General features: G+C 30.1%; 1 protein-coding gene across 2 annotated transcripts; it reads left to right on the forward strand.

Moving 5' to 3' along the window:
* Nucleotides 1-6259: 6259 nt before the first annotated feature.
* LOC7474654 (binding partner of ACD11 1) lies at nt 6260-11366 on the forward strand. 2 transcript variants are annotated; one of them, XM_002319112.4, is made up of 8 exons: nt 6260-6433; nt 6549-6652; nt 6952-7027; nt 7753-7824; nt 7905-7970; nt 8429-8769; nt 9671-9794; nt 10994-11366. In XM_002319112.4, the coding sequence occupies exons 1-8, from the start codon at nt 6428-6430 to the stop codon at nt 11012-11014; spliced, it is 810 nt and encodes a 269-aa protein (XP_002319148.1). In that variant the 5' UTR covers nt 6260-6427; the 3' UTR covers nt 11015-11366. The 2 variants fall into 2 exon arrangements, with proteins under 2 accessions (XP_002319148.1, XP_024438755.1); XM_024582987.2 differs by having other exon boundaries at nt 6266-6433; nt 8426-8769.
* Nucleotides 11367-11752: the final 386 nt, after the last annotated feature.

The following is an 11752-nucleotide window of genomic DNA, read 5'->3' on the forward strand; positions in this document are numbered from 1 at the left end:
TGTAGTTGCTTGTTGGCAATCATTACATGCAACCTCTGTGTACTGATTAGGCTTACTTTAATTATAAAAAGCATCCACTTTGCTTGAGAGATATTCTAAGATCTAAAAGAAGAAGATTGAAGAAAACTCAATGTCTCACTTGTTTACTCGAATTCTTTATCCAGACAACAAACATTGGTGTCAGCTGATTTTCGGACAGGAATTGATCTTCTTCACGCAAGTTGTCCAGATAGGATTTCATCTCTGAACTCCTGAGCTTGCTCTAATCAACGCCCATGAGAGGCTTTCATCTCTTTACTTGCCTGCTGATTAGGATTAAGTTAGGTTTCTCTTGAAAATCCTTACCTTTGGTCTTGATCTTCTTACTTCTTATTGTATTTTTTTTTTTTAACTGGGTCTTCATTGTGTCTAGATATTAATAAAATTATCATTATTGTTAAAAAAGAAAGAAAACACCCCCATTGCCTAAATAAAATTGTGATTCCTTCTATATAGAACTATTAAAATTCCATGTATTCTATTCTATTTTAATGAATGATGTTATATAAAGACCAAGCTCCTCTCATTTTAGCATCCCATTGGCCATTTCACTTGTGCTTCCCCGATAATCGGTATTATTTTAATAAAAATATATATATATATATATAGACTTTTACAACACGTTAGATACAAAAAATTTCTCATTCATAAATCGAAATGCGTATACATATATCTAATTAAATACGTTGGTATTTAATCAAGAAACAACTAAAATTAAGATATTTGATCTTGCAATATGAGCCTTGTACTCGGTTATGTTTAATAATTTTATTTCTTAAAATAAATTTTTTATTTAATTATTCATGCCAATAAAAGGTAAAAAAATCATTAGCAAAAATGAATTCAATAAAACTATGAAGCCCAACTATCATACAAATCAATGTCGAATGTCAAAGTTGAGAAAAGAAAATATTTAAGAAAAAAAAACAACCTAATTCGACTAAATATTTGGTCATCTTAAATTACCTGAGTCGCATGTTTGATAGATTGACTAAATATTAATAAAAGAGTTGGGTCTCATTTTTCAAGTTTGAGATATTGAATCGAGTTTTGTTTTTTTATCTTTTTTTTTTTTTTTTTGCAATTCCATGACTTATTGTAGGTTTTTTTTATTGAATTTTATTATTTACTGTCAATTTTAAGGTAAGCAAATTTTTTTTTTATTTTTTATAAAATTAATTCGATCCAATATAGTCCATAACCTAGGTCATAGATTTTGCTGGTTGACTCAATATTAATAAAAGAGTCGGTTGGGAATTTTCAAGTTTGAATTGTTGTACTGAGTTTGATAACAATGCTGAAAAATTTCTAATGGTTTAGATATTATTTTTTAACGATTATAAATATTTGGTCCAACTCACAGGGAAAGCGCGGGTGATAAATTAGTTAAGAAAAACTAAAAAAGTTAAAAGATTGGTCACTGTTTATATGAACAATGAACCTTTTGGCAAGTTTTTTTATTCTCAAACATTTTTTCTTGCAATTACATCCTTTTATGGTCTAATTATATTAAACTAAGCTTTAAATTAAAACACGAATAAAATATATGGCTCACCTCAAATTTACGATAATTTTTATTTTGATCCAAAATTAATTTTTCAGTTTCCAAGTTAGACAGGGGCGGAGAAAATTGCTGAAAAACAACAAAAAAATAGTTGATTGTTGTGATACTAAGAAAAAATATGGTCAAACTTGGTATCAACATGTTCTATTCAATGAGAAAATGCTAATTGAGTTTGATGGTGGTAGTTTCCCTATAAACATGTTTGAAAATAGAGATTGAGTTTGATAGTGGTGGTTTCCCTTGTATACATGTTTAAAAATAGAGATATGTTGCCTATTTTTTATATATATAATAATGGATGGACGACATATTATGTACCCTCTTATAAAATAAAAGAAATACACACTAGGACATTTAGGGTTGCGCGCTTGACCATACCATTTAAAAAAAAAACAACTTTTAACATTGGGTTTTTAATTATTTTTTAATTTTTTTTTAATATTATCCTTTAATATTGGGTTGATTTTGAGTTGATCTTTATTTTTTTTTTTATCATATAACTAAAATAAAAAAATGTTATTGACTCAATGGAGTCCATAACTCAGGTCTAACCTAAGTTGACCAGAATCGATATAATATGTCATCATCTAAATGGTTTTTTTTTTTTAATATATCATCTTCATTTTAAAAAAAAATCAAATAATTTTTTATTGATCATCTAAATTGCCTAGCTCAAGCCCATGTGCTTGGGTTTTTTTTTAAGGTTTTGATATGTTGAACCACTAAGGCATGCGTGCTTGGCCTAACCTATTTTTTTATGATTTGTTTTTAGTTTCATCCTTGATTAGTCTTTATTTTTTTATTATATAATTAAAATAGAAATATTTTTTATTAAAACCATTGAAATCTACAACCCAGTCACAAGTTTAGCGAGTTAACACAAGGTAACTGGAATCGGTTCAATACATCATCATCTCAATGTTTTAAAAAAAAAATGTTAGCTTCATTTTCTTAAGCCAAACCCTTTTTCATCAGCAATCTAAAAAAGTAGTTTAATTACATGACATAACCAAACACTGGCCCTGTTTGTTTGCTGGAAAGTAGTTTCCTTTTGGAAAGTGAATTCCGGGGAAAGTGAATTCCGGGAAAGTATTTTCCGATGTTTGGTAGTGTAATGGAAAATAAGTTGGAAAACACTTTTCAGTGTTTGGTTATGTCATGTAATTAAAATGAGCTGGAAAATAACTTATTAATGTTTTATTTTTCTCAAGTTTATTAAAATAACGAGGAACAAATCTTACAAATTAAAAAGTTGAATGAGAATGAAATTGAAAAAAATATAATTTCATAAATTATCTCAAATAAAATAAATAATAATCAAAATAATAGAGATCAAATCTAAAAATTTTAAAAAAATGAAAGGTGAATAAATTAAAATAATAATAATTAACGTTTCATAAATTATTTTAAATAAAATAAGTAACAATAAAAAAAATAAGGACCAAATTTGATAGATAAAAAATTTCAATAAAAAAATGATAAGAAAAAACAAATAGCAATTATAAAAATAAGGACCAAAATTAATATAAAAATTAAATTTTAAGAGATGGAATTGAAAAATAAATATTCAAAACAAATTATATATAGCAATCAAAAGTTTGAGGATCAAATTTGATATAATTAGCAAATAATGATATTTCTAAATTTTTCACAACTTCCGGAAAGTGTTTTCCGCCCAAATTTTTCAGGAAAACACTTTCCTGAAAACCAAGCTAAATTTTCCTTTGACTGGAAAGTGTTTTCCGCTGACCAACTTTTCTAATGGAAAACAAACACAGGAAAGTTTGGAAAGTGGTTTCCCGGAAACCACTTTCCGGAAAACAAATACAGCCAAAAGGGAAAATATTTTCTTGAAAACCAAACCAAATTTTTCTTTGACTGGAAAGTGTTTTCCGTTGACCGGAAAGTGTTTTCCGTTGACCAACTTTCCTAATGGCAAACAAACACAGGAAAATTTGGAAAGTGGTTTCCCAGAAAGTAAATTCCGGGAAACAAACATGGCCTAAGTTATTTTTAAACTCATATTTCTTGTATTTTTATGTTATTTTTTTGTTTTATCAATTCTCACATGATTGGACTGGAAACTTGAACTTAATAAGGACACAAGTAGAGAGTTTTCAATTTAACATGCTAGACTAGATTTAATAACAATGGAAAAAAAATTTCAATAGCTTGGTTATTTTTTTTATGTTGAAAAGTTTTTTTAATCCAACCTGCAAACTAGTTATTACCTAGACAAATTGATATAACACTAGTCCTAGATGCGCGATAATTTCATGAATTTCTTTGAAGGTGATCTTCGATAGAGAAAAAAAAAAAAAAAAAGCACCCCAGAAAACAAGTTTTAAGGCATCTTCAAGGAAGAGTCAAATGAAAAACTAAAAGAAAAGGACTAAAAAAGAAAAGTCAAACATATTTTTATGAAAAAAAAAGTTTTAGTTGGAGTTGTATTAATTAATTACAATTAATAAATAGTTTTATTAATAACAAATATATTAAAATAGAATTGACCTTTAAAAGCGTTTTTTCTATTGAGGTGCACATATAAAAATCATATTAATAATATTCAAAAAAATATTTTATTAATTTTGCTTTTCGAAATAGCATGTTTGGAATGCTCATTACGTGAAGTGTGGAGAAATGGAATAATACGTATGTTTGTTTTTTTTCTTTTTTAATTATTTTAATAAATGAAGGAAAGAGCAAGAAAGGACAGGCTGGCTCAATTTTTCCAAAGGAAAGGCCAACTAATATCCCATCCATCACTCAAAGTCCAATGCTGATGTGTTATGTCTCATTACGTATTGACCAATCACCACCTCAGGAATCTAAGATGACTTCATCCTCTTGCTTTCACTTTTTCTTGTTTTACAATTGTACCCTCCCTCCACCTTCTAGATGCGATCCAGTAAGTTCATTGATTTCTAATTTTTTTTATTTATATTACAACGGTGAAAATCGTAGCTTGTCGAGGAAAGTTTTCCTTTAAAAAAAAAAAAAATAGGTAAAATGATTTGTAAATTTGAAATACTCTTTAATGTTAATCACACCTTCTAATATCTAACCCTTTTAAGTTTCAAGAAAACATTAAAAATTCTTGTCAAGAGTTAATTGAGTAGACAATACGTCCTAGAATATGTTTTTCACTTTTTTTAAGTGGCAATATAAATTTAAATTTAACTACATAAATATTTTTTTTATTAAACATGTTTTTAAAATTATTTTTTACTTAAAAAAATGAAATTAATACTTTTTATATAGTTTTTTTTTTATGATTTTGATAAATAGATGTATAAAAAAAATCTGAAAAATATTTTTAAAAAACACTCTGTATCGCATTATCGAATACACATTAAGAAAGTGTTTGAGAGTGTGATAGTAATTACTTTTCAAAATGTTTTTCATTCGGAAATCCATTAAAATAATATATTTTTTATTTTTTAAAAAATAATTTTTAATATCAGCACTTTAAAATAATTTTAAAATATAAAAAAAATTAAACAAAAAAGATTCAATTTTTTTAGAAACACGATTTTCTCCTAGTTACCAAACATTACTAAAATATACATAATTTATTAATATTTTTAGAAAGAGAAGTACAAAATCTAGTTTCAGCAAGAAGTAAAATGCTCAAAAAACAATATAATATTTATTAAGAATTAGAATAATGATGCAATTTAGAGATGTAGAGATCAAATTACCTTAACTTGAAAATGAGTAAGGCAAAATTTGGAAACGCGATTAAAACCGTATTTTTCAAAAATTTAAAATTAATTTTTTTATATTTTAATATGCTAATATTATTTTAAAAAATTAAAAAATATTATTTTAATATATATTTTAAAATATTTTAATTTTAAATCGTATTATCACTCTTCCAAACATTAGTTTAGACAATTATTTTGACTTGTACACAGTTATGCCATATCCATTGGCTATGGAGCTAAAAGAACCACCCATGTCGCCATCTACTACGGTCAAATTTCCAAACGAAAGGGATAAGAAAAATAAGCATGAGTAGGTCTAATTTTGATATCATGATAAAAAAAAATAAAAAAAGAAGTAAAAAGTGCTATTATTATTTTGTATTTATAATAAAAGAGATTATATTTGAGACAATAACTTCCTTCAATCTAGATTATGACAATGATTTATTATTTATCTTAATATATCATACTAATATAAAATATAAAAAAAATCTTAATTAATATATAAAACGATCTAAAAATATCTTTTAAGATCGAATAAACAAAATAGCCTAGATTTTAATTCTTTCTTGTAATTTTTTATTCTAAAATAAAAAACAATTAATAATGAAAAACCATATTCTTTATATCATGTTGAGATTTCAAAAGTGAAATGCAACATATGGGATAAAAAAGAGAATGTAAAAAAGATTAATAAATAAAAATAATGATTTTAAAGTTACCATAAATATTCCCATAATAAACTTTCATTACTATGTCACACAAGCCATGTTCTACCAACACGCATTTATCATAACACACCCACCTACCGCTGAAAGGTACTCACAGCATCCATTAAACTGTAACTCAAAAAAAAAAAAAAAATCATAAAATTGCAGATAAAAAAATAAATATAAAAGGGCAAAATGGGCAATGTAATGGATATGTAAATATAAGAAGCACATTAAGGGCAAATAAATAATGAAACTGCTACAACTCTCTCTCTCTCTCTCTCTCTCTCTCTGCACTTGCTGTTCTTTCCTGTCAGGTGTCTGGCTTCTTTATAGTTAAAACTCCCTCTCTCCTTGTCTCTCTCTCGAGCTGCTAAAACCTGAAGAGAAACAAGCTTGCTACAGCAATGCAGGTTGGTTAGTTTTAAGTTAAAGTTTCTTGAATCAGTAAGAAAAAATAACAGAATCCTATTTCAGTGTTTATCTTTCTATTTTATTTATCTTGATGAAATTGCTTTTTGTATGTAGACAAGAACAGTAGAAGTGAAGAATGTATCAGATCTTGCTAGTGAGAGAGAAGTTCACGAGTTCTTCTCCTTCTCTGGCGAAATCGAAAACATTCACATCCAACGGTACTTTTTTTTTTTTTTTTGTGTTTGCTTGCTGAGAAAATGAACGAAACTGGAAAGTTGTGGAAAACTGGATCTTGGGTTTTTGGATTTTTTTGTTATTTCAGTGTAGTATTAGTGTTTCTTGGGTGGTTTTTTTATTTTTCTAGTTTTTGAGACTTTCTGTCAAGAAAAAATGAAGGAAAGTGACATTATTATGCTGAATTTATTTCTGGGTTTACTAGTTAAGATACGAAAACAAATGAAGCTGAGTTATTTGCCTGTTATATTTGCTTAATTGAACATGTGGTTTTTGGATGCAGTGACCATGGGCAATCAAAGACTGCATTTGTTACCTTCAAAGATCCTAAAGCACTTGAAATTGCCTTGTTGTTATCGGTGGGTTCACTTGTTTTCTTGTTTTGTTGTTGTTGTTATTTTTAAATTTTACCTTGTATTTTCCAGTTGATAATCAGATGAGTTATGAGATGCACTTTAATTTCTGTAATTTGAAGAATTGTTTTTTTATTTTTTCTTTCCCTCTAAACTTTAAGCAATTGAATGCCTTTCTTTAACTCCTCCCTGTAAACGTATCCATCGGAGGTGGAATGTGCATTTTTTTTAATGATGTATTAATTATTAGAAATATCTAGATAACCTGATCTGAACTTCTGTTGATGTTCATTTTGATTTTTCCTTGAGAAAGACTTTTGTTTTGAAAAGTAGAAAGTGCTAGTCAGTCTTATTTCATCTTCTCCCTTGTAATAAAAGAAGAATATATCTCTGGAAAGGAAAGGGTGGAAGCTAAGTAGCACAGGAAAAAGAGGACGAGACAGGCTATCTGTTCATGCTGATTGTATTGTGGAGTAGAAGTTGACTGTTGCTACAATAAATTGTTGTTCTCTTACTAAATTGGCCTGCGATTCATTTGATGGAATGTAAATGACCCCTTTTGAAATGCCAAGTTCCATAAAATTTGTACATGTAGCATAATGTATTTTGGAAAGGAATATTTTTGGGTCTTAAGCTTGCAATTGGCTAACCCTCTCTATTTGATATGATCATTTGAGTAATCATTATGCATAATTAATCTGTAGAGTATAATTTGTGTGTTTGTGATGCAGGGAGCAACTATAGTTGACCAGATAGTGGCTATAACTCCTGTGGAAAATTATGTACCAAATCGTGAGCTACAGGTTTTTCCACTATCAAGTTATTCAAATCTCTTTCAAATGATTTTGCAAAATATTTATGTTCTCGAGTGCAATTTATGCAGGAAGTAAGGAATATGGACATCGCAATACATGTAGTTCCTTCTGAAGACTTCCCATCAAATGTTGAGGTAGTCAAAATCACCAGTGCTAATCTTACTTGGAGTATTCTTAGATGTGTCCATCTATTTTATGGTGGATGTGAGAGACTTTTCATAACTAGAAAAACTTTGCTGCTATAGAGAAATTATATTTGTGATTATTGTCTTATATTTGCTAATGAAATTGATTAAATACTGAAAACACCTAGTTGCTACTTTCTTATCTTTTATGGTTGAGCGAGATGAATCTTTATCCTCAATATTCTTACCTTATTTGTCTTCATTCACCAGGAGCCATTTTACTTGTGCTTTAGGGTGATAGGTGGTTTGTGACCTGCATATTTGTCCCAACATGGGTCTGTTTATTAATTTTAAAACATAGTGACTTTGAGTATTTAAGGTACCCTTAGTTCTTGTATAGTGGTTTAGGGCTTCAAATCTTAGCTTTCAACTTTGTTGTTTTAAGTCCGTCCTGTCTCTCTTAGCAGGGGAAAACTAGCCCTTCAGGCAGCGGAAGAGTCTATGTCAGTAGAGCACAAGAAGTTGTCACAAGTATGCTAGCAAAAGGTTCAGCTATTGGCCAAGATGCAATGAATAAGGCCAAGGCATTTGATGAGAAACATCGTTTGAGTGCCAATGCATCTGAGAAGGTAATTTCATTTGATCGAAGAGTTGGGCTAACAGAGAAATTGACTGTTGGAATTTCGGTAGTTAACGAGAAAGTGAAGTCTGTTGACCAAAGGCTTCATGTATCGGATAAAACAATGGCAGCGATATTTGCAGCTGAAAGGAAGATAAATGACACAGGATCAGCTGTAAAATCAAGCAGGTAGAATCTCGTCCTTGAGTTTATATTCTCTAGTTCCTCGTTTTGATACTAGCATTTTGTATGAATGGGATTGGTTGATGTAATTATTTCTGTTTTTTTCCACCCTTGTGGGATGAATCCCTGCCCCTTGTTTCTGGTTGTTTCAAATAATGGATATTAGAAGAAATGTACTTCGACAATTCTGTTTTTGCTGTATCTAAAGCTGAATATTGTGGAAGATGTGGAGGATAGTTTAGGAATAGTAATTTCATCTCTGGTGGCATGACTTATAAAATGCATCATGATTTTCTTTTTTCACACAATGCATGATTCCCTAATCTTTCCGATGATGTATGGCAACTACTATAGATATTTTTTTCATGACTGAGCGAGTGAGCTCCTTTTGGCCTAAATGAATTTGCTTTTGTTTTCCTATTTCAACAGAACACATCATCTATATCTCTAGGAATTTTATTTTAGGATGTATTTTGCATATTTATTGCGCACACATTTAGATCCAATCAATTACTCTTTTTTAATTCTAATGGATCCTTAATGAGATTCATCTCTGGGTAGAACCTAACCTTTTTAAGAAAATACACAGAATTTTCTTGCAATTTGGATCAGATGACCCTGAAAATTGATCCAGTGTCAACTCCTCTTGTTTTTCTTCACCAACCTCTGTTTAGAAGAGACAATGGACTGACATTGAATATAATGTCATCTTTGATATCCTCCTTATATCATGAACCTCAGCCTATCATCATCATCTATACAAGTTTTGGCTTCTCTATTTGATGTGCATTAATTTTCACAACAATATTATACTTTGGCATTTGATTTTGGTTTTAATTATGCACTTGGAAAAGTGAATCAACACCAAAAAAAAGTAACATTCGAGTTCTGTTTTGACTTGGTACAGGTATGTGAGTGCTGGGACAGCATGGCTAAATGGTGCCTTTAGTAAGGTGGCGAAGGCTGGGCAGGTTGCTGGTACAAAAACAAGAGCAAAGTTCAATTCGGCTGTTTCGAATTTGACTGCTAAGGTAGGTTCTACTCTTGGAGCTAATATTATCAGATGGACACTGAAAATCATTTCTTTATATATTTATTCATATATAACGATCATAAGATGTATTTTCTTTATAGTTCAGTATCACTGTAAATTAGAACTTATGATGGGTTCATCCTGATTTCAAAAGGCCATGAAGCCATTTATGTGCTTAGGGTGACAGAATTATCCTTTGGCTTTATTATTAGTAGTGGTCTTGGCACTGTTGAGGATAAATTAATCGTCAAATTGAAGTATTGAGAGATAGAAGAGTAACTGATAGGCTAAAACCCAAAATTAAGAAACATCAATATAAAAGCAAGGGAGAGTGACACCCAAAAGCATCCCTGGTAGAAAAAAGAAGTAGAACAAAGAAATAACAAAAAGAATACGAGGAAGACACTAAAGAGATAGTGAGGTTGGGGTTTGAAAATAATAAGGGACTGCTTGGATTTTCTGTTAAAATCCCAAGAAAATGGATTGAATAGGCAACAACAAATGGAGGGATTTTGATTGAAAGCCAAAAGAGTCTGCAGAATCAAAAATAAATAAATTATCTAAGCTCTATAGATTACATTGCCAGGCACCCTGTCTCTTTTCTCTGTGCTTCCATTGTTTTGTCTTTGAATCGGTTCCTTTTAATCTTTTATGGCAAAATTGTCTTATAATTAGGAAAAATGGAGAGAAGGTGGGCTGCTGGGTTAGAAGTTTTAGGTGTTAATTGTGTAACACGTGAATAGCACATGAGATTTTGTGTGTTTGATATTGTGGTATATGGTACTTTTGAAAAGTTCCTTCCAATTGAAAATGTATTAAAATGATGTTTTTTATATATAATTTTTTACTTTTTAACATCAGCACATTAAAACCATTAAAAAAAAAAAAACCATTTTGAAAAGTAGAAGCTATTGCAAAAAAAGAAAAAAAAATCAGCTTTATCAAAGAAAATGGATAGAAGGTAACAAAGGGTTCTATTAATAGTTTCCCATAGTAGAGGATGTTAATTCAAACTCCAAAAGAATAATGTTTCTCCATCCAAATGTCATATTTCAAGGGATCTTTGTATGGATTCACCTCTTGTTTACTAGTGCAAGAAATGTTGGCGCTAATGCCATGTAAAAAAGTTGATTAATTACGCCTTGGCTTGGTTTTCTGTTTTTGAAGCGATAATTTTCCTTGTTTTGTGAATTGCAGGAATCTCCGATCGCTGTATGAGACAGAAATTCAGTGTCAGCTGAAAGTTGCTTCATCAAACGTTTTGCTGCATGCATTTAACTGCTATGGTGCTCCAATCATCAAATTTGGAGAACAGGATTTATTGAATTTGGAGTTGCTGGCTTGGTGAAGAATGAGAGTAATTTGTGCAGTGTTCCCTTTATGCATTCTTCTATGGTTTGATTCATGTGTGTCGATTCAATTCAATACTTGCATATTTTTCAATATTCTTTGGTTCCTAGGGTATTATTATAGCCTATGGCTTCCTTGTAATTTTGTAGTTTGCAACATTGTTTCTAAGTCAATGAAAATTCACCAAGAGGCGACCGCATCCTGTTGCCAATTTATGGTTTCCTTTTCTCCATCTTCTTTCACCAGACCAACTTATTTGAACCATCCCGGTGCTGCCTTTGAACCGATGTTTATCTATGTTTTAGGAGAAACTTGACTGGCGATTTGGAGTGTAATCGTTGTTTTGTAAGAGTTTAAGTATTTTACTAGAGCTATTGGCTATGGTGCTGCTCTCAAAAACACAGTTTCCTCGATTTGCTTGACAGTATTCTCCTCCGCTTGCCCCTTTGGCAGATACATGGAAACAAAAGTTGTGGCATTTCTTCTATGTGGAACACGCTCATTGAAGAAAAAAGAGAATAGATGTATCAAATAAATACGCAGGGCTGTCACTTTCAGTGTTATCTCTAGTCAAGTTCTGTCCATCCAAATAAATGCTTACCTGTA

This window comes from Populus trichocarpa, chromosome 13 (genome assembly GCF_000002775.5).
Source record: "Populus trichocarpa isolate Nisqually-1 chromosome 13, P.trichocarpa_v4.1, whole genome shotgun sequence".
Taxonomy (NCBI): Eukaryota; Viridiplantae; Streptophyta; class Magnoliopsida; order Malpighiales; family Salicaceae; genus Populus; species Populus trichocarpa.

What these genes read in the sequence shown, in the direction of transcription:
- LOC7474654 (XM_024582987.2), top strand. An exon ending in ACTTCCCATCAAATGTTGAG is followed by an intron (nt 7,971 to 8,425) that starts GTAGTCAAAATC and finishes TGTCTCTCTTAG; the next exon opens with CAGGGGAAAACTAGCCCTTC. An exon ending in TTTCGAATTTGACTGCTAAG is followed by an intron (nt 9,795 to 10,993) that starts GTAGGTTCTACT and finishes TGTGAATTGCAG; the next exon opens with GAATCTCCGATCGCTGTATG.